Source organism: Triticum urartu, chromosome 6A (assembly GCF_056163025.1).
Source record: "Triticum urartu cultivar PI428250 chromosome 6A, HENAU_Tu73, whole genome shotgun sequence".
NCBI lineage: Eukaryota > Viridiplantae > Streptophyta > Magnoliopsida > Poales > Poaceae > Triticum > Triticum urartu.
Window position 1 is genome coordinate 513,860,981 of NC_141878.1, and position 23,359 is coordinate 513,884,339.

The following is a 23,359-nucleotide window of genomic DNA, read 5'->3' on the forward strand; positions in this document are numbered from 1 at the left end:
AAAATCATGCACTACTGCTACTTAGTAGCAGCGCCCGTAAATAAACCGTGCTACTGCTATAACTTTAGCAGTAGCGCGTACTAGCAAAAAGCGTTGCTGCTATGTTTGAACTGGGCGCACATGGCTAGCCCAACTTAGCAGTAGCGCGTATCCTCGCACAGCGCTACTGCTATTCTCCTTAGCTGTAGCGCTTTTCTCGCACACGCGCAACTACTAACCCTACCTTATCCTCCCCACGCGGCCGACCCTCTCTCACTCACTCTCCCTCTCAGTCACTCTCGCCCGCGCCGATACCCGTCGTCCGCCGCCGCCGTCATCCGTCCTCCACCGAGGTACTCCCTCCTCCTCCCACCGCGCCCTTCTCCTCCCATCGCGCCCTCCTCCCTCCACCTCTGGCTGCCCCCTCCTCCTCCGGCCGCCCCTCCTCCCTCCTCCGCCGGCAGCCCTCCTCCCACCGCCCCTCCCTCCTCCTCCTCCGGCCGGCCCCTCCCTCCTCCTCCGGCCGGCCCTCCTCCCTCCTCCCTCCTCCGCCGGCAGCCCTCCTCCCACCGCCCCTCCCTCCTCCTCCGGCCGACCCCTCCCCCTCCTCGTCCGAACGCCCCCTCCCCCTCCTCTCTCCTCCCTCCCTCCCTTGTCTCTGTTCTTGCAAATTTTAGGTAATTTAAATGTAGATTTTAGAATGTGAAAGGATCGATATAGTTGACTAGAGGGGGGGTGAATAGGCAACTAACAATTTTTTTAGCTTTTCTTTACCAATTTAAACTTTGCATCAAAGTAGGTTGTCTAGATATGCAAGTAGGTGAGCAACCTATATGATGCAACAACAATAAGCACACACGCAAGCAAGAGATATAGCACAAATAAGCTTGCACAAGTAAAGGCGCGAGATAACCAAGAGTGGAGCCGATGAAGACGAGGATGTGTTACCGAAGTTCCTTCCCTTTGAGGGGAAGTACGTCTCCATTGGAGCGGTGTGGAGGCACAATGCTCCCCGAGAAGCCACTAGGGCCACCGTATTGTCATCACGCCCTCACACAATGCGAGATGTCGTGATTCCACTATTGGTGCCCTTGGAGGCGGCGACCGAACCTTTACAAACAAGGTTGGGGCAATCTCCACAACTTAATTGGAGGCTCCCAACACCACGAAGCTTCACCACAATGGACTATGGCTCCGCGGTGACCTCAACCGTCTAGGGTGCTCAAACACCCAAGAGTAACAAGATCCGCAAGGGATTAGTGGGGGAATCAAATTTCTCTTGGTGGAAGTGTAGATTGGGGCCTTCTCAACCACTCCCGAGCAAATCAACAAGTTTGATTGGCTAGGGAGTGAGATCGGGCGAAAATGGAGCTTAGAGCAACAATGGAGCTTAGGGGTGGAAGAGGTAGTCAACTAGAGGAAGAAGATACCCCTTTTATAGTTGTGGACAAAATCCAACCATTATCCACCTAACCAGCCCGCGACTTGCGGTACTACCGCCCCTAACAAGCGGTACTACAGCAAGGCCATGTGGTGCTACCGTGAGGGACCGTGGTACTACCGCTGCAACGGCAGGAACTAGAACAAGCCCGAAGCACGGAGGCTAAGAACGGTGCTTCCGCAAGCACGGTACTACCGCTCCCCCTTGCGGTACTACGGCAAGGCAGGAAAGTCCTAGCATGGGAAGGGCGCGGATGAATAAAAATACATCCGTGCCTACTTCCGCTGAAAAACAAATGATGCAAAAATCCAACACGGTACTACGGCTGGAGGAGCGGTACTACCGCATGGTAGCTGAGCCAGGCCGCGCGCGGTACTACCTCGCTCAAGGTGCGGTACTAATGTGGAGGCGCGGATGTAAAAAATTACATCCGCCCCTACTACCGCGATATGCAGCGGTACTTGGCCTAGGGGCCACGGTACTACGGCTCCAGAGGAGCAGTACTACCCTGGGCTCCTGCGGTACTACCGCGCCGAAGTACGGTACTACCGCAGGTGCCTACGGTACTACCGCTCCAGGGAGCAGTACTACCGTAAGCCCAACATCAGCAGCCAGGACAATTGCATAGAGGATAAACAGAGGATACTCCAAAGTGCAGGGGAAAGGTGGAGACAAGGAAGAAAACGTGTACGTGATGATTCCACCCGAACCTTTCCGACGCGGACCCCCTCTTATTAGTACGGCTTTCCTACGACTCAAATCCACCAAAACGAAACATAGAAAAACGCCGTCTTCAATAGTCTTCGAGGGGCACCAAAACGTCTTGTACCTAGCAATGAAACGTCTGAGAAACTCAAGGCACACGATTAGTCCGCAAAAGCATTGCCATCAATCACCAAAACACCTTAGGGATAAATATGCCCTTAAAATCTCCCCCTTTTTGGTGGATTGATGACAATACATGATTTGCACAAAGGGAAATAATATTGAGCAAACGCAAACCCCTCCTCTCTAAAATATAGACAGGCTCCCCCTAGATGTGTGCAATCTAGATGGATGCTTTGGACTGCACAGCACACAAACTAGGATCAACACTCCCCCTATATTTTAGAGACAAGGCATATCTTGCAATAGTAAGGCTAACATTAAACAAGAGCATAACATAAGTAGCACAATATGTCATAAGCTCACTAAGATAGGATAGAGCGCATATGTCTTACACCATATGAAGGATAAGTCTCAAGGGCGCAAATCAAAACAAAGCAAACGAGGTTCAAACAAGAAAGCAAACACACCGAACATGACACACGACTCGCAAGCACGCAAATCCCTACTCTCTCTCCCCCTTTAGCATCGAGACGCCAAAAAGGCAGAGAGGACACCTACACACAAGGGGTGGCTCAGGCAGAGAAATCATTCCAACGCTCCTCGTCAGACTCGGCGGCGGGAACGGTCTCCTCGACGTCCTCCTCAGAATTAGTCCACTTGTAGCCTTGCTTCGCCATCCATTCGGCCTCCGGAGTGATGTGCCTCTCTGACCCGCTAGATTCTGCCTCACCAAAGACCTTCATGATCCTCTTGTCACGGCGGCGAGCCTCCTTGGAGGCAATGTGATTCCTGTACTGCCCCTTTGCCTGCATGCAGTACGGAGTCTTCATCTTGTCCTTTAGCTTCTTGGCCCACGAGGGCTCAGAGGAACGATGGGTATGCCCAGCACCATGGTCCTCAGCAACATCAACAACCCTCCTAGCAGCAGACGCCTCAGCACGAGTAGTAGTGTTGGCCCACTTGGGCTTGACACGGAGACTGATGGACTCATGCCGAATCCAGTCTGGAGCAAGGAACTCATCACCAGGGAACAGCTTCTCCCAAGTCTTGGAGATCAACAGAAACAAGTATGGTCCATAGATAGGTACATTGCGGTTGAACACCGTGAACCGAAGCTCACACCACATGATGTGTGAGACATCAAGTGGTTTAGTCTAAGATACACGTGCCTCCTCACACAGGAGCATCATATCCACCAGATAGGCATGAACCTTGTCCTTGTCGCCAATACGAGGAAACAAAGAGTTGCGGAAGATGTGATACATGATATCCAGAAAGGGGTTCAGCACCTACGTCGACTTGCCACTGGGAAGCACCTTCTCAACATAGTACTACTGGATCTTGTTCTTGCTAGCGGACTCAGGATTGGCATGGGGGCGAACACCAACGGGTGTGGTGAGCTCGTCATCAGGAACATGTAGCAGATCCATGAACTCCTTCCAGGTAGCAGTCAACTGACGGCCATTGGATCCAAGTCATCCTCCGCTCCTCCCCAGGGTGAAAGTGAACAGAGGCAAAGAACTGAGAGATAAGCTCAGGGTCATAGTCTAGGTGGAAAGAGATCACATGTTGAATACCGAACTGCTCCACCAAATCCAGAGCCTCTCCAAAGTACTCACGAAACTTGTCCTTCCTCATGTGATTCATGTCAATCCACTTGACATCCACGTAGGTATTTTGCTTGGCCTTGATCACATCCAGATAAATGAGAGCCTGCTGCTTGGTCCAAAACAAGTCATTTCCTCTGAAGGTAGCACAAGCATTCACATATGGGTTGATTTGCCTGCGAGGGATAAACTCAGCGAGGGGAATCTCGTCCATGCCCTTAGCGGATTCCTTGTACTTGCTAGCTGAGATCTTGACATTGCGCTTGGGGGCACTGGAGCCCTCTGGTGCTTCATCTTGATTGCGCAGTCGCTTGGAGCCGGTGTCATGACTGGGATTGGAACGACGAGATCCACCACCTAAGATACAAGAGAAGAACACACAAAGAGCGAGAAGAATCAATGCAAAGACCTTAGCAAGACAAGAGAAACAAGTAGAAAGCATACGTGGTAATTGCCACGAGAAAGATTGGACAACAACGGTAGTACTGCCAGGTCGTGCGGTACTAAAATTTTAGTACCGCTCCTAGTCGCGGTAGTACGGTGTGAGGGAACGGTAGTACCGGGGCTTGGAGTGGTAGTAGGATTTTAGTGCCATAGCTCGTGCGGTAGTACCACACCTGATAGGCGGTAGTACCGGACCTGCGGTAGTACCGCATGGCGGCAGATCCAAATCACTTTGAATCTGAGAAAAGCCGCGAAAACATGGCGGTACTACGGTTGATCAAATCTACCACGGGACAACATATCAAGTATAATTTCTACGCAGCACTACTCTCCTACATCCTACTCTTGCATTGATTTGGCCTAAAATCTCAAGAACACATGCATCTCCCCAAAAACCTAGAAGCAAAAGAACAACCAAAAGAGAGAGGGATTTGGGGAGAAACCTTGTTCCATGGCAAGAGGGGGTGGTGGGGAACGATCCCACCGGTCGGAATCCGAGGAGAGTGGCCGGAGAAGGAGATCCGGCCAGGATCTCCGGCGCCGTTCTTGAGCGAGAGAGAGAGGCGGCGGGGAGAGAAAGAAGTGAATGGGTATGGGGAGTTGGAACTCCCCTGCCCGAGTCATAACCCCCCACGCGCACTCGTCAGTGCGGTAGTACCGCGCTTCATCGCGGTACTACCGTTTGGGCGGAAGTACCTCACCAAAGCTGTAGTACCGCGCTTCATCGCGGTACTACCGTTTGGGCGGAAGTACCGCACCAAAGCGGTAGTACCGCTCTCCCAGGCGGCAGTAAAAAATTACTGCCGCGCTGGGGCGGTAGTACCGTACTCTCCACACACGGTAGTACCGTGGCAGGCCGCGGTAGTACCGTGGCAGGCCGCGGTAGTACCGTGAGCTCAAGAAAATGCATGTTTCAAACACAAGAAAATAGAGGTCTTCGCATGGAAACTTCAAGCAAACAAGACACCACAAAAACACGCTCAACACAAAGAGAAAAGGGGGCAAAACGACAACAAGAGACAACCACGAGACACCACCTCTCCAAAGAGAGGGCGGTGGCCGGAGCCACCTATGTTTGAGTCAATTGGTATGGCACCGCGAAGAATTATCCTTGGGCCCATGACCAAAACTCGTCTATGAAGCACAAGTACCATAAAAAATGGCTAATGTGAAAGAGTTGATCAATTTATGCATAATGGGGGGAGGGAGAGTTCATTGAGAGAACAACACTCCCCCTATGTCCATGCCTACACCTAAACAAGACAACAAGTTGAGTATGGTGGGGTGTGCAAGGGTTCAAGCAACATTGCTCAAATCAATGATATTTAGCTCATGCCTTAACTCGCGAAATCTTGCTTCATCCAACGGCTTCGTGAAAATATCTGCAAGGTTATCATGAGTGTTGACGTAGTTGAGCTCGATCTCCCCTCGCCTAATGTGATCCCGGATGAAGTGATATCAAATCTCAATATGCTTCATCTAGAAGTGTTGCACCGGGTTGAGAGAAATCTTGATGGCACTTTCATTGTCACACCAAAGAGGCACTTTGTCACAAATGACACTGTAATCCTTTAAAGTTTGCCTCATCCATAAGAGTTGTGCACAACAACTACCGGCCGCCACATACTCCGCTTCGGTGGACGAGAGAGACACACAACTTTACTTTTTAGAAGACCAACTTACTAAAGAGCACCCAAGGAATTGGCACCCTCCGGAAGTGGACTTCCTATCCACTTTGTCTCCCGCCCAATCGGAGTCCGAATATCCTACAAGCTTGAAGTTTGCTCCTCTTGGGTACCACAAGCCAAAGTTTGGGGTTTGAGCCAAATATCGAAAGATTCACTTGACCGCCACAAAGTGGCTTTCCTTAGGTGCGGCTTGAAACCGTGCACAAATTCCCACACTCAACATGATATCTGGTCTAGATGCACAAAGGTAAAGCAAGGATCCAATCATGGAACGATATACCTTTTGATCCACCTCTTTACCATTGGGATCAATGTCAAGTTGGCACTTGGTGGGCATTGGAGTGGAGGTCGGCTTGACATCACTTAACTTGAATCTCTTGAGCATGTCTTGAGTGTATTTGGCTTGGTTGATGAAGGTTCCTTCTCTTCTTTGCTTCACTTCGAAACCGAGAAAGAACTTCAACTCTCCCATGGAAGACATCTTGAACTTTGAGGTAATTAGTGTGGCAAATTCCTCATTGAAAGCTTTGTTAGGGGAACCAAAGATAATGTCATCAACATATAGTTGGCACACAAACAACTCCCCTTTGACCTTATTAGTAAAAAGAGTGGGATCAATTAGCCCAACTTCAAACCCGCGATCTTGTAACAACTCGGTAAGGTGGTCATACCACACACGTGGGGCTTGTTTAAGGCCATAGAGTGCCTTATCGAGTTGATACACATGATCGGGGAAGTAGGGATCCTCGAACCTGGGGGGTTGCTTGACGTAAACCAACTCATTAATAGGACCATTAAGAAAAGCACTCTTCACATCCATTTGTTGCAACTTAAAGTTGTGATGAGAAGCGTAAGCAATCAACAAATGGATGGATTCAAGGCGAGCAATGGGAGCAAAGGTTTCATTGTAGTCGATACCCTCGACTTGGGAGTAGCCTTGTGCCACCAATCTTGCCTTGTTGCGAATGATGGTACCATGAGCATATTGCTTGTTCTTGAATATCCACTTGGTTCCAATGACATTGTGGTTCCCCGTTGGCCTTGGCACCAATCTCCACACCTTGTTGTACTCGAAGTTGTTGAGTTCTTCATGCATGGCATTAAGCTAATCCGGATCTTCGAGTGCTTCATATACCTTTTGGGGTTCAACACAAGAGACAAACGCGTGATGTTCACAATAGTTTGCCAATTGTCTACGAGTGCTTACCCCCTTTTGAATGCTTCCAAGCAAATTCTTCATGAGATGACCCTTGGTGGAGAGCTTGGATGAAATCTTGGCGGCACGATGCTCTAATTCCTCGGTGGTGAGTTGAGGAGCGGTCACTTGATCATCTTGAGCGCCGTCTTGAGCTTGTTCATGATTTAGAACTTGCTCGGGGAGAGAACTTGACCTTGGGCATCACTTGGTGTGTCAACACCTTCTTGAGCATGATCTTGCCCTTGGTCTTGTTCATGAGGTTGAGGGCCTTCACTTTGTTCTTCGGAAGCGTGTGGGCCTTGGGTTGGTGATGGCTCCAATTGAGTGGAGCATTGTCCTTCTCCTTCAGCCACAAGGGGTTCCTCAATGGGTAGGATAAAACCAACACCCATTCTTCTTATATCTTGAGGAGGAATTTCATCACCTACATCACAAGTGCCACTTTGCTCCACTTGGGAGCCGTTATCCTCATCAAACTCCACGTTACACGTCTCCTCAATAAGTCCCGTGGATTTATTGAGGACATGGTAAGCATGAGAGTTTGTAGCATAACCAACAAATATGCCCTCATAAGCTCTAGCCTCAAATTTAGACAACCGACCACCTTTCTTGAGAATGAAACACTTACACCCGAACACCCGAAAGTACTTGAGGTTGGGCTTGTTACCGGTGAGTGTCTCATATGGAGTCTTGTTCAAGCCCTTGCGGAGGTAGAGCCGATTGGATGCATGACATGCGGTGTTGATGGCTTCGGCCCAAAAGTTGTATGGAGACTTGAACTCCGCCATCATGGTTCTTGCCGCATCCATCAACGTCCAGTTCTTCCTCTCCGCAGCACCGTTTTGTTGAGGGGTGTAAGGTGCGGAATATTGATGCTTGATCCCCTCATCACTAAGGAACTCATCTAAGGTGTAGTTCTTGAACTCGGTGCTGTTGTCACTTCTTATTGTCAAGATCTTTGCATTGTGTTGACATTGGGCTTCATTTGCAAAGTCAATGACGGTTTGTTGGGTCTCGCTCTTCCTCTTGAAGAAATACACCCAAGTGTATCTTTAATAGTCATCCACAATCACCAAGCAATACTTCCTACCCCCAATACTATCAAAGGATGGAGGCCCAAAGAGATCCAAATGAAGGAGCTCCAAAGGCCTCTTCGAGTAAATTATAGTCGTGGGAGGGTGAACCTTCTCATGTAGCTTTTCTTCGATACAGGCACTGCAAGCATGATCTTTAGCAAAACTAACATTCGTTAGTCCACGGACATGGTCCCCCTTGAGAAGACTTTGCAAAGATCTCATATTGACATGGGCTAAACAGCGATGCCAAAGCCATCCCACGTCAACTTTAGCCATTAGGCATGTCACGGTCTTAGTGGGTCGCTCCGAAAAGTTAATCACATATAGACCGTTCTCGACATGCCCAACAAAGGCTACTTTAAGAGTCTTGCTCCACAAGAGGGCCACAGTATCAATATCAAAGAAAGTGGCAAAGCCCATGATTGCAAGTTGACGAACGGAAAGTAAATTGTATGCAAGGGACTCAACAAGCATGACCTTCTCGATCGTGAGATCATGAGAAATGACAACCTTGCCGAGTCCCAATACCTTAGAAGATGAGGCATCACCCCACTCGACATTGGTGGGCATAGATGGAATCTTGTGCACGTCCACCACCAAGTCCTTGCTTCCGGTCATATGATTTGTAGCTCCACTATCGAGCAACCATGATCCTCCACCGGAAGCAAACACTTACAAGAGATCAATGCTTGGTTTTAGGTACCCATTTTGTAATGGGTCCTTTGATGTTAGTAACAAGGGTCTTAGGAACCCAAATATACCATTCAATATATTCATGAGGAGAACCAACAAATTTGGCATAAACATGTCCATCACTAGCACGACATAACACATAAGAAGGATTAAAGTCGCCGACTTTGTTGGGAGGGGTGGCATTGCCCTTCTTGACACCGCCACCCTTCGCATTGTTCTTCTTATCCTTAGAAGCACCCTCTCCCTCCTTTACAAATGTTTTCTTGAGAGGAGGAGGTCGTTTGGTCTTGTCATTCTTCTTCTTGTTCTTGGGCTTGGGTGCGAACCCAATCCCCTCCTCGGCCACAACTTCCTTTTGATTGCTCAAAAGATCGTTGAGGTTCTTCTCACCTTGTATGCATGACGCAAGGCCTTTCTCAAGTTGCTCCTTCAACTTAGCATTCTCCTCAACAAGATGCACATGCTCACAACAAGGGTTAGTAGCATTTGCATTATCAATCAACACCATATGAGGAAAGGTCGCTTTCTCCTTGGTTAGCTTCACTTGGAGTTGATCATGAGACTCCTTGAGGCTAGCATGAAAACCTTTCAAGACTTTGTGAGCCTTGTCGAGTATGTCAAACTACTCTTTGAGTCTAGCTAGATCAACCCCAAGCTTTGCCTCCTCGGAGTTTAGCACACGAGAAACAACAAGAGCATGATCAAGATCTTTCTTTAATTTAGCATGATCATCGTTGTGTGACTCCTCAAGAGACAAACGAATACCACGCTCTTCCTCAAGAGCATTGGAAAGATCCGAAATCTCATCGGCATAGTCATGACTATGCCCCTCCATCTTAGAGATGGTATCTTCGTGAGCCTCGATCATGACATTGGCTTCACCGAGTTGTTCCAAGAGAGCAATGAAGTGCTTCTTGGATTTACCCTTGAGTTTACCCATAAAGGCCTCAAACTCATTCTCCTCCACATTAGTTCCCTCATGTTCATCAATGATATCCGTTGAAGTAGGATGATTAATGATGGTAGTTTTGATGTTGGGGGTTACCTTGTTGGTGTCTTTAGCCATGAGGCACTTGGCGGTGATGTTCTCACTGGGGGAGTCGAAGAGAGATACCCGTGGAGTCATCGCAATGGCAACGGAGGCCATGGCAACCGACTCACCATCTTCATCATCGTCATCATCCTCATTGTACTCTTCTTGTACCACCAATGCCTTGGGAGGAGTCTTCTTGGTGAAGTTGCTCTTGTTGGGGAACGACTTGGCCTTGTCCTTTCGGATTAGCTTGCCACCATTGTCTTCCCTCTTCTCATAAGGGCACTCCGCAACAAAGTGGCTTATATTGCCACAATTGAAGCAAGTCCTCACTCGTTGCTTGCCCTTTGCGCCACTTGAATTGTTCTTGTTGAAGTTGGGCCTTGAGTTCTTCTTGCTCCAAAATTGCCTTGAAGCAAGGGCCATGTGTTCATGATAGGCATACTTCGTATCTTCGAGGTTGCTCTCCTCTTCTTCCTCTTCATCCTCTTCCTCCATACTAACCTTGGCCTTTAGAGCAAGGTTGGGTTTCTTTACTCTTTGAGAGCGAAGTACCGCATTGTCGGCGGTCTTGTCCAAGATGCTCATAGCAACGAACTCATCCAACACATCACTTGAGGACAAGGTGTGGAAGTCCGGCCTTTGACGAATGACGGAGGACATGGCTTTATGGTAGGGCATCATTGCCTTGAGGAATTTGCGCTTGATCCAACTGTCATCTGTGTCCTTAATTCCATGATCTCGGAGAGAGACCGCGAGTTTGGTTACCTCCGATAAAGCTCACGAGGTTCTTCATCTTCTTTCATTGCAAACTCATCGGCTTCATCTTGCACCACTTCATAGTTGGAACGTTGAATGCTTGCGCTTCCCCGATAGAGGGAAACCACTTGGTGCCAACCATCTTTGGCCAAGGAGTAGGGCCGGAGATGAGGAAGGTCTTCGGGTGGGATTGCTTCTTGGATGATGAAGAGATCATTCTCATTTAATTGATTATCCACGACTTCTCTAGGGGTGAAGTTGCTTCGGTCATGCGGATAAAAACCTTCTTCAATGATTCTCCAAAGGTTAGTGTTCACATGATTTAAATGACGCTTAAAACGATAGACCCAAGAATCAAAATCTACATTCTTCTCAATCTTAGGGGCCGGGCCAGCATGATTCAAATGAGTGGAAGGAAGCGGTCCACCATAGACAAGTGGAGGTTCCACATGGGCAAAGATGCCGGTGCCATTTTTACCACTAGAAGAAGGAGCTTTCTCACTATTAGCTTCCCCCTTGCCGGAGGTAGCATCCGTCACCTTGTTAGTGGGATCACCCGCTCTTAACGGTGCGGTGGAAAGTTTAAGCCCTTCTAAGAATTTATAAAACATGCTTTCGACCTCGGTCGTCATGGAAGTTTTCAATGTTTCCAACGCCACATTGAATTCCTCACGAGAGACCGTGGTACCACCATCTCCCGTAGACGAGACCGGATTCGCACCTGAGTGCTCCTCCACCTTGTCTACGACATCAACCATACTCTTTGGACAGTTAAGTCCTTAAAAAGAGACGAGGCTCTGATACCAATTGAAAGGATCGATATAGTTGACTAGAGGGGGGTGAATAGGCAACTAACAATTTTTTTAGCTTTTCTTTACAAATTTAAACTTTGCATCAAAGTAGGTTGTCTAGATATGCAACTAGGTGAGCAACCTATATGATGCAACAACAATAAGCACGCACGCAAGCAAGAGATATAGCACAAATAAGCTTGCACAAGTAAAGGTGCGAGATAACCAAGAGTGGAGCCGATGAAGACGAGGATGTGTTACCGAAGTTCCTTCCCTTTGAGGGGAAGTACGTCTCCGTTGGAGCGGTGTGGAGGCACAATGCTCCCCAAGAAGCCACTAGGGCCACCATATTGTCCTCATGCCCTCACACAATGTGAGATGCCGTGATTCCACTATTGGTGCCCTTGGAGGCGGCGACCGAACCTTTACAAACAAGGTTGGGGCAATCTCCACAACTTAATAGGAGGCTCCCAACGACACCACGAAGCTTCACCACAATGGACTATGGCTCCGCGGTGACCTCAACCGTCTAGGGTGCTCAAACACCCAAGAGTAACAAGATCCGCAAGAGATTAGTGGGGGAATCAAATTTCTCTTGGTGGAAGTGTAGATCAGGGCCTTCTCAACCACTCCCGAGCAAATCAACAAGTTTGATTGGCTAGGGAGTGAGATCGGGCGAAAATGGAGCTTAGAGCAACAATGGAGCTTAGGGGTGGAAGAGGTAGTCAACTAGAGGAAGAAGACACCCCTTTTATTGATGTGGACAAAATCCAACCGTTATCCACCTAACCAGCCCGCGACTTGCGGTACTACCGCCCCTGACAAGCGGTACTACCGCAAGGCCATGCGGTACTACCGTGAGGGACCGCGGTACTACCGCTGCAATGGCAGGAACTAGAACAAGCCCGAAGCACGGAGGCTGAGAACGGTACTTCCGCAAGTGCGGTACTACCGCTCCCCCTTGCAGTACTACCACAAGGCAGGAAAGTCCTAGCCTGGGAAGGGCGTGGATGAATAAAAATACATCCGTGCCTACTTCCGCTGAAAAACAAACGATGCAAAAATCCGACATTGTACTACGGCTGGAGGAGCGGTACTACCGCATGGTAGCTGAGCCAGGCCGCGCGCGGTACTACCTCGCTCGAGGTGCGGTACTACCGCGGAGGCGCGAACGTAAAAAATTACATCCGCCCCTACTACCACGATGCAGCAGTACTTGGCCTGGGGGCCACAGTACTACGGCTCCAGAGGAGCGGTATTACCGTGGGCTCCTGCGGTACTACCGCACCGAAGTACGGTACTACCGCAGGTGCCTGCGGTACTACCGCTCCAGGGAGCAGTACTACCGCAAGGCCAACATCAGCAGCCATGAGAATTGCATAGACGATAAATGGAGGATACTCCAAAGTGCAGGGGAAAGGTGGAGACAAGGAAGAAAACGTGTACGTGATGATTCCACCCGAACCTTTCCGACGTAGACCCCCTCTTAATAGTACGGCTTTCCTACGACTCAAATCCACCAAAAAGAAACGTAGAAAAACGCCGTCTTCAATAGTCTTCGAGGGGAACCAAACCATCTTGTGCCTAGCAATGAAACGTCTGAGAAACTCAAGGCACACGATTAGTCCGCAAAAGCATTGTCATCAATCACCAAAACACCTTAGGGATAAATATGCCCTTACAGAATGTAGACATTGTAGAATGTAGGGTTTTTAATAGAATATTTTTTTGACTATTTTAGGTGTTTTGAATAAAATAGAAGTAAGAAAATTAAGGGTAGAACTAGGGTAGTAGAATTTTTAGCAAGTGTTTAATAGAAATAGTTTATTTAGTAAGTGATTAATATAACTAGTTTATTTATATTAAGTGATTAATAGAACTAGTTTATTTAGTAAGTGCTTAATAGAACTAGTTTATTTATAGTAAGTGCTTAATAGAACTAGTTTATTTAGTAAGTGTTTAAAATAATTAGTAAGTAAATTAATAAACTAGTTGAACTAGTTTAGTAAGTAAATTAATAAACTAGTTGAACTAGTTAAATTAATAGAACTAATGTATTTTTAGTAAGAAAATTAATATAACTAGTTGAACTACTTTATTTTTAGAAAGAACTAGTTTTTTTTCTATTTATAGTAAGTTTATATTTAGTAAGAACTAGTTGAATTAATAGAACTAGTTGAACATGGCATATTTGTTGTTATTTTTTATTTTAAGCAATTATTCGGGATGTATTAGTGATAACTTATAGGGTTTTTGCTTTTGCAGAAATCAAGGAGCCCCTCCATCATCCCCGCCGTCGTCCCCGTCACGACCCCCTCCGACCTCGAGGTGAGACCAGCCAAATCTCCATGTCAATATGAGTCCTATAAGATATATATGATGTAGATAAAAACATGTATATCCTGTGTTGCTCAAATAGGATATGTGGTTGCCCAAGTGGCCGGTCATGTTCAGGTTACACCTCCGAGTGGCCTATGTTTTGCCGGAGTGTTGATTAATTTCCGTTCCGGCAAATTTCAGGCGCTCGATATGTCCTTTTTTAGCAAAGGTCATGCCGGATTTTTTCGTGAATTCTGGCATGACTTGTGCTAGAATATGTAGGAAATATCGAGTGGCCTAAATTTTCTCAAAAATAATGATCTAATTTAGGTTTTTTAGTACATATATTTAATTGTACAAGTTTAATCTTTGAATTATGAACGTAGGAAATGTCGTACTCGGATGACAAAAGTCTCCCGGGGGAGTGCAGCCGGTGCCACGACGATCGAGGTCTGTGCGACAGGTGCCCTCACCTGGACGATGATCGGCACTTCAGCATTAAGCTCGAGCAGACCTACGACGTTGAAACGGTACGCAACGACGACAAGTGTTTTTTCGTAATTAAGCACAACTTCAACTATTTCAATGTCTAATTTTCATCTTTTACAATTCAACTAGCTTATCCCATGCCATGCAAGACGCTATGTCTTGGAGAGGATGGGTTTTGAAGACCATGAAAAATTTGAAACAAAGAAAATACACCTAAGGACCCATCATGATATGAATTTTGAAGTAAATTTGTACAATTCTCAGAGCGTAACCCATTTTGGTTGCCAAAATTGGGAAGCATTTTGCAAAATGTATGGTTTTTATGAGGGTATGATTGTCACCATGGATCTTGATGATCCTGACATCGAGCAAAACAATATGGACATTTGGGTCCTTGTTGATACGCTTCTGATTCTACCGCTATGTGAGTTTCCCAAACATAGTTATTAACTAATTTATATTGTTTATTTCAAAATAGTTGACAGCTTATTTTCATTGACAGCTTATTTTCATTCTTCAAAGAATGTGCGAAAGATGGTAGACAAAACCCATTACACCGATGGCTCCGAATTAACTTATAAGGAGTAAAATCATCTGATCGCATTTTGTACTTTCTTTGAGAATTACAATACCTATTATCGAACTCCTCCAAATTATGGTGAATACGTGCCACTAGTGCACGTGTTGAACCACGATAACTTCTATGGAGATACCCTGGTAAGATTTTTTACTATTACGACATCCGTGCATCTTTTGCATACTTCTAAAACTAGTACATCATTGCTAACTACGAAGTTATTACTATGTTTTTCAACAGAAAATGCCGATGGATTGTGTGCCTCATCTGATGTATTACAATGGCCGCCTTGAAGTTCTGAACATACAGCCAGGTCATCCTACGGATCTCACCTGTGCATATCGAATTTCTGAAACCGGTGAACACATGCTAATCAAAGAGTGGAAAAAATGTTTGGACATTCGTAAGGAGGTTCTCGGAAGCAACATTAAGCGAAAGGCAAGAACTGGAGACAGGATAATATGCATTCTCCATAATGGAGAGCCAGGGGCTATCTTGTTTTTTGCTATTTTACCTTAGAGAATATAGTAGGTCCTAAGAGAATGTAGTAGGTCCTATGAGGTACAATATGTTTATTATGTGGTACTATGTGTTAGAGTTGATGATGAGGAGTAGTTGTGATTATGACTAGTGACCAACTTGCTATGTGATGTCTCATCGATGAAAACGATGATCATGAGGAGGTGTTATATGACAATGATGTATTATGATGATAAGTTGTTAATGATATGATGATGATGATGATGATGATGATGATGATATTTACTATATCATTGCGTGAAAGAACCACGGATTAGTTTCAAGTGGATGTCCATCCACTTGAAACTAGTCCACGGTTCTTTCACCCAATGATGTAATAACTCATTATGATGTAAAAACAATCTCTAAATTGCTGTTGTATGAAAACTTGTATAGAGGTGTATGAATACAACATGAAATAAAAAAAATACGGAATAATAGTAGTAGCGCGGGTTGGGAGAAGCGCTACTAGTAATTACCAGTAGCGCCGCGTGGAGAAAGCGCTACTACTAAGTCGGTGTAGCAGTAGCGTGGGTTAACCAACGCTACTGCTAACCTTTAGCTATAGCGTCGTACCAGTAGCGCTCCTGCCCGCGCTACTGATAGGCTTAAAACCCGCGCTGCTGCTAGGCTTTTCCCTAGTAGTGGATGATTGCGAGGGTGACAACCACCATATTAAAAACGAATGGGAAGAACGGATCCCCTGCCTTTTTTGCGAAAATAAGGACCCACCTTGTCATTAATAAGGTGGTGCAACCGCTTGATACTACCTGCATTACCCTAGTAACCCAGCAGTCATCAAAACCCTTTCGGAGCAAGACTACCCAGAGGAAGGACCAGTGCACCATGTCATACGCCTTATGAAAGTCAATCTTAAGAAACACCGCCTTTTGATGCTTTATTTTCACTTCATGGATAACCTCATGGAACACTAGGGGACCCTATCCAAAATAAATCGACCATGAATAAAGGCCGCTTGATTAGGATGGGTCAGATGATCCGCCAGGAGGGCCGCTTTATTGGTGTGCATCTTAGCAAGGATACAAAAGATCTTATTAGTAATTGTGATTGGTTGAAATTGGCAAATGACAGAGGCCGAAATTGGCCCCGCTGACCAATGTTGCTTGAGTCTGTTTTTTTAAGAACTCCGTAGAAAAATCATTTGGTTCACTATATACAACCAATAATTTGCACTTTTGTGCAAGCTCGCGAATCAATGTTTTTTCGCATGAAATTTTACACATGTAGTATACATTCATATGTCCATGTGAAAGCTTTTTCATAATTTTTTAAACTTCATGGAGCCCGAGCACCAAAACACTGCACCTCCCAGACGCCACATTTTCCACTAACCGTCCGAGCAAGTAGGGGGGTACGGGGAACTTGGTCCAAGCGCGTTGCGATTTTTCCTCTCATTTTGTTATTCAATATGGATTCATGCATGCATGGCGCATAGTTGGGCGGGTCGTGGTCAATAATCGCTATCTAGCCGCCGCACCCATGCATTTCGGGACACCAAGATAGGTTCGTCTGAAATGTTTATGCACGCGGCTATTTTGTTGAGATAGATACGCACCGACTATGTTTATCTTCCACAATCAAAGACTATGTTTATCTTCTTCTAATCATTTCGTGCTCCGATACTTCTAGTAGACGGCCATGCCTGTTGTAGCACAACGCACCACGCGCATGCGGAGAGCGAAAGATGAGTAATATTATTGCACGCCAATGGAGTGGTTAACGGGCTTATCGATGCCACTCGCCAAAGATCAATGGAAAGCATGTGAATTGTTTAGCCAGCCCAGTAGTGGCAGAGCACGTACATACCTTCCCTTGCAAGTTGCAACCTACTAGTGTTTGGGGCGCCACCCGGTGGCGCCGCCTGAGAGGAAGCTAGGCGGTGCCAGGTGGGAGGCGCCCTTTCCACTTTATTCTTTATAGTATGCAATGTTATTGCATAATAGGCATATTAAGCAGCAATGAGCCAGGAGAAACCAGGGACTTGAGATCATCAGGAACAAAATGTAAAGTTCATTACACACTTGATGAAACAAGTGACACATGCATCTTGGCTCTATCGTCACTGTGGCGCAACCAGAGAGGGAGCTGGGCAGTGCAAGGTGGGGTGCGCCCCTTTTACTTTCTTATCTGTACTATCTATTGTTATTGGATCAGACTATCGAGCAGGATTTCTAGAAAAAGACATAGGAGCAGATTCATGGCAGAAGCAAATTGAATATATCTACCCCTTCATTCACAAAGTGAACATGCATGAACATTGATGGAAGCTACACTTCATAATGAAATCTCAATGTGAATTCCAAAACAGAACCCAGACAACATAAACAGTAACAAAGGAGTAAAGACTAACAATATTGACATAATCTCAGTTAAAACAGTTCAAACTCTTTGATTTCTACGGTATTTGGAAGCTATACAACCTATTGATAACATAATGTAGTCAGAAATACACTATTAAGGTGGCAAGAGGACCATAAACGAATCTGATGTACTACTCCCTTCAAATGTCTTGTTATTTCAGTAGTACGGTCTGTACCTCATAGAACTGCTGAAAATTCATCTACTTGGACACTTGTTCACCCTGCCAAACAAACAAGCAAAAGAACAAGTCCAAATTGAGATAGAAAAAAAAAATGTACACGAAAGATACAAGATTGGTTCGAATCAAGTAGCACATTCTTCAGATTATATGTACCACTATCTTATAGCTCAGATTATAGGTAAGTAAACACCATCCCAATCGGCCAACCAACAACCAATCGAACAACTCAACTATATATTAATTGCTAGTGTCCACTGCAATCGGCAGTAGAATGCCCCAGAATTTGAAGTAGATGAGACTCACCTCTCTGACGAACCAACACAACAGCTCGCACTCGGTGATCCATTACCCTGCCTACGCCAAGGACACCTCCACCGGCTCAGTGAAGGGCTCCCTCGCCACCGGAAAGCAACAATGTTAGAGACAAAATCCAAGCGATGATAGAGATGTGAAAAATGGGTGGAATGTTGAGATCGAACTAGTATGGTAAGTGAATATTTCATCAGAGACAGATGGGAACCGTACCACCCGCAAAAACTTGTCACCTAACAATGCATATCCATGGACGATTTCTGTGGGAAAATTAAAAGAACACACACCAAAGTACCAAAGTACAAAGTGATTAAGTGAGAATCCTAAATATTCCAATGAGAAAGAACATAAAGGGAACCAGTACCTGAAATATTGTGCAATCATATCCAGAGCAGGTGAAGAAACACACAACATACCGATGAATCCAAACCCTTAAAACCATATAGATTTTTCTTTGTGCTAATATTCTGCATCTGCAAGTCCTTCACTACCAATGGTAATAATTACACTTGTCAGCACAATATATAAGACAAAGATACTATTGTTCTCTTAAGAGATATAGATAACCGAAATATATGTATATAGGTAACTTACTTTGACGTACAATAAATAAGAAATAGATAGTATTGTTCTCTTAAGACAAACCATTTGATCCCATCGCTTCCAAGTCGCAAATCTTTACTCGTTCTGTAGTTTTCTTGTCAGCCTTTATATTGTGAACGAAGCTTCTTTATCCAACTGCCAAATCTGAATGCTGCTGCAAAACAGTATACAGAAATTAAATGCAAAGGGCACTTAGTGAATTTGTTGGAAGATCCATACTAATACAACTGCCTGACATACATCAATAGTACCATCAGACACTCATCTCCTGAGCCCTGACAGCTTTAGAATCGTAATGCATTTTTGCTGCATCATTACCTTTTCTATCACCATCAACAGATAGGCAGACCTGAAAGGTTTAATGATTGTCAAAATTATCACCCAAGAATTAGATTGCTGTAAATGGAAGAATATCTAAAGAACATCAGGGTGGGAACATGGAAGATAGAGATCTACAATGTCACATGTTCAAGTTTCTTAATAACCATAGTATTATGCTATTCAATTAAACAAAGGGAAAAAGAATATGCTCTAGATAGTATTAAGCTATCAGTAAGGTAGACCCGTCTGGATCTAAGCAATCATACTGGATCAATAAATGGGTTTTGATGGACTAATGATGCATTTTAGGTAAGTATCCAGGCATCATGTGGCCACAAGAAACTTCATATAGATGTCAAGTGCATGTCATGCTTCTCAAGATATAAGGGAATTTTCAATCAATCTAATGGAGTTGCAGAACCTTCTTCACTTCGCAGGATCTGATGAACACATAGGAACATGAAAAATAGAGTAATATATATCCTGACATTTGGAATCGTACATGAACCAGGAAAAACACATAAACTTTCTATCGAGTTATGACACCAAAACATGCTAGAAATTCTATTGAATCGTGGTGTTGGCGAACAGTCAAGAGGAATTTAGGAGTGGTTACTCCTCTGAATCAAAAGTACTCTAGAAAAAACGTCTATAGGTTGGAATCCTACAAATTGCTTTAAAATTCCTTTGAACCAAAGAAGCACATAGTGTAGGAAAACAATCCACACAATTTTGGGGAATTCATCCCTTTGAACTAAATGGTTTCGAGAATTCCGTATGGATTGGAATCTTACAAAAATTCTTTGACCAAAGGGCACGCTGGTTCCATACCTCTTCCTCAAGCATACTTTTCGCCGCTGCTTTCACATAGGTTTTCGACTGTTCAACTTCTGTTCATACTATGAACAAAAACATCGCATTTCTATAGAAAATGCATCAGCAACCATGAACCAAGCCTTGGGTGCAACCATATAAGCAATATACAGAAATTGGCAAAACACGTCAAAATGCAAGAAAGTGACTGTATTTTCACAAAGTTCTTCCTCTTCTTTATCAGACCCGCAGGCGTTGTGTTTAGAAAAAACATAAATTGAGAAATTAGAATAAAATCATCACAGAGAATCATGTAGTAAAAACTAAGAGAAAGATGATGGGATTGGGGACACTCCTCAAACTTTATGTTGTAGTTCTATGACTATATCCGAGTCTTTTGCCTTTTTTCAAACTACACCACAAATTAGTTTCTAGACAACTGAATCTGCCAAGAAAATTCAATTTTATTTTTAGTTTGGAGGTCCTGCAGTCTGCAGATATAACATTAGAGAGCAGTATAAGTTGAAACAAAAATGAAGTACCTGATCTGTTGTGACCTTAGTTTCAACAGATTCTCACTTAACTCTCACACTCTGAGTATTGCTCCTCCTACAACAGAAAATGGCTGCATAAGAACACATGAGTTCATGTAGGATAGAGTTGTGTTCTGGTATTGGTTAGTTCAACAAAAAATAAGAGAGTAACAGAGGGCATCAAACTGATTTGCATAGTTGTAGCTACCTCTGCACAAATATAATTCTTGCATCATGTGCATCGCAGTTACCTTGACCAACAACAATAATAATAATTCTCCCTGTCATCAAACTCTCACCAGAATAAGATCAGCTGCAGGTAAAAATTCAAGCTAATGATTGACGTACACCAAATTTTTTTAGTCACCCTCGCTTCACTGTAAGAAATATAGCCTAGTTCCACCATGATTATATGAAGAAAAACGACATAAACCGGCTTAGATCGAAGGAACCCAATGAGTCTTGCTGCAAAGATGGGGGAGAATGATTGGTAAAGCTGACCTTGGCATCATCGACCATCCCTGATGACTCCCCCTGATCAGTGCTCCTCTCGTCTCCCTCCCACATTTTCTTCACCGGCGACCAATGCTCCTCCATGATCGGTTACTCGCCAGCGTCGCCCCTGCGCTCCAGATCCGGCGAGGAAATCGGCTGGCCCGGCCTCCTCGTCTCCCCTCCTGCTGCAGCCGCAAGGCTCCCCGGAGGAAGACGCGGAGGAGAGATGAGGAGAGGAGAGGTTTCTTGCAAGGATAGAGAGCGTGGACAAGAGAAAAGGGGTGGCGGTGGCGCTAAATCAACCGAGGCCATGAGCAGGGGTGGGGCGGCGGCCGCGGTAACCCTAGCCGCCACTCAGGGAGGAGAAACGAGAGAGAGAGCGAAAATAGGAGATGAGCAGGGGATCGACGGTTCAACGCTTTTTACCTTTTTTTCTTCCTATATGGCATAGTAAATGCCAGGTGGATCACCCCAGGGATCACGTTTTGTGCGCACGCTAATGTTTTTAATGATGGTGCCGGCTGCCGGGGCTACACGGGGAAGAATTGAAGGAGTGGGTAATATCCGCCCGTCGGCTTGTGATCTGGCATTAGCCGCTACAAGTAACTAGACGTCTAGACCTCACGTAATGCTAAGGAGTAGTACGCTACCTAATCCCTTTGTGAAAACTCCAAAATAGAAAAGCTTAATGTGCATTGACCTTGTTGAACATGTGTACATGTACGTAGGTCTGAGTTTTGTATGCCGTATCTGTAGTGTCTGTTTTCTTCTGTATGTACGTGTATATTAGGAGACACGATACCGGTCGCACCCCCTTGTACCTATATATATGTGTCTAGTGCAAGATCAATGAGATATCAATGCACCAAACCATTCTCTACATGGTATCTATCGCAAGTCGATCCTCTCCCGCTTCCGCCTAACCTAGCCGCCGCCACCCCGCGCCGCCTCCCCCGCCGCGCCGCTCCCTCCCCAAACCCTAGCCGCCGCCTACTCCTCTCACCACCACGCCGCCGCCATGTCTTCCACCGCCTCCACCTACTCCAACCCCTTCGCCAGGCCGGACCCCGCTGACATCTGCGATATCAACATCCATGAACGCATTGCCATCGTCCTCGATGCCACCGACGCCACGTACTTCGCGTGGAAGACGTCCTTCTCGCTGCTCTTCCGCGAGAACAATCTCGTCGATCACGTTGACGGCACCGTCGACTCCAGCGCTATGGTGGATGACTTCGAGTGGACCACGATCGACGCCACGCTCATCCGGTGGTTCTTCACCACCATCTCGAAGGACCTGTTTCACACGGTCGTGAGCGATGGTGATGATGCCCGCGCCATGTGGGTCAAACTCAACGGCCTCTTCACCGACAACAAGCTTCAGCGTCGCGTTTTTTTGCAGTAGGATTTTTTGACTGCCATCAGGATGATCAGTCTATCGATGACTACTGCCGCCGCCTGAAGACGTTGATGGATGAGCTCCGTGACATTGGCACCAAGGTTGATGATGACCTCCTCCTCAGCACGCTCACCGCCGGCCTCAACGAGGACTTCGGTAACGCTGCCTCCAACCTCTCCCTAATACCGGAGCCCTCCTTCCCCAAGGTTGTGGCATACTTGCAGTTGGAGGAGCGCCGGATGAAGGGGGTCAAGAAGCGCGTGCAGCACCACGCCCTTGCCGCCAGCACCTCGCGTGGCGCCACACCACCGGCCGCCCCGCCCTCATCCGCGTCCCGCCATCAGCCGCCACCTCCCGCGCCTCTGGGGTTTTCCCTCTATCGCCCGTGCCCGCGCCCCTCCCGCTGCCCCCAGCAGCCGCAGCCGGGTGGCGGGCGCCACGACAATAGCTGCGGGGGCGGTCGCAAACAGGCGCATGGGGGGCCCCTTGTCAGTAGCAGCAGCAGCAGACCACTCCACCCTGGACTTATGGCACCAACCCATGGACGGGCATTGTACACGCGTACTCGATGCCGGTCCCTCGGGCTCCCGTTTCGGGCATCCTTGGGCCTCGTCCGGCGAGCCACCAAGCGCTCTTCGCCGTGCTCTTAGCCCCCCCTACAGCGGCTACGGCGCCGGGCCCGCGCCCGCCTACGGCGCCTACGGCGCCGCTCCTGTGCTGGCCTATGGAGGGTTTTTCCCTCCCCAGGTGTCGCCGCCATGGGACCTATCCCTCCTCGCTGCTCTGCACTTGGCTCTGTCACCAAGTAACTATGGTGGTGGAGGTGACTGGTACATGGACTCGGGCGCCACCGCTCACATGACTGCTCATCCCGGTAAC

At 46.4% G+C, this 23,359-nt stretch overlaps 1 protein-coding gene and 1 long non-coding RNA gene across 28 annotated transcripts; one reads left to right on the forward strand and one right to left on the reverse strand.

The window, feature by feature from the left end:
• Positions 1-17,801: 17,801 nt before the first annotated feature.
• LOC125514536 (uncharacterized) lies at positions 17,802-21,547 on the reverse strand. 27 transcript variants are annotated; one of them, XR_007286492.2, is made up of 9 exons: positions 21,088-21,512; positions 20,795-20,899; positions 20,596-20,662; positions 20,072-20,162; positions 19,160-19,268; positions 18,911-19,073; positions 18,681-18,803; positions 18,308-18,576; positions 17,802-18,043 (listed from the first exon to the last, which is right to left on the reverse strand). It is a non-coding gene; the product is annotated as an uncharacterized LOC125514536 (long non-coding RNA). The 27 variants fall into 27 exon arrangements; XR_007286491.2 differs by having other exon boundaries at positions 20,035-20,097; positions 21,088-21,511; XR_015608670.1 differs by having other exon boundaries at positions 19,160-20,498; positions 21,088-21,542.
• Positions 21,548-22,099: 552 nt separating this feature from the next.
• On the forward strand, positions 22,100-22,486 carry LOC147965997 (uncharacterized). The gene has a single exon (XM_087530683.1). The coding sequence runs from the start codon at positions 22,100-22,102 to the stop codon at positions 22,484-22,486; it is 387 nt and encodes a 128-aa protein (XP_087386809.1).
• Positions 22,487-23,359: the final 873 nt, after the last annotated feature.

Excerpts from the sequence above, each read along its gene's own strand:
- LOC147965997 (XM_087530683.1), top strand. The coding sequence starts at position 22,100 with ATGTCTTCCACCGCCTCCACCTACTCCAACCCCTTCGCCAGGCCGGAC.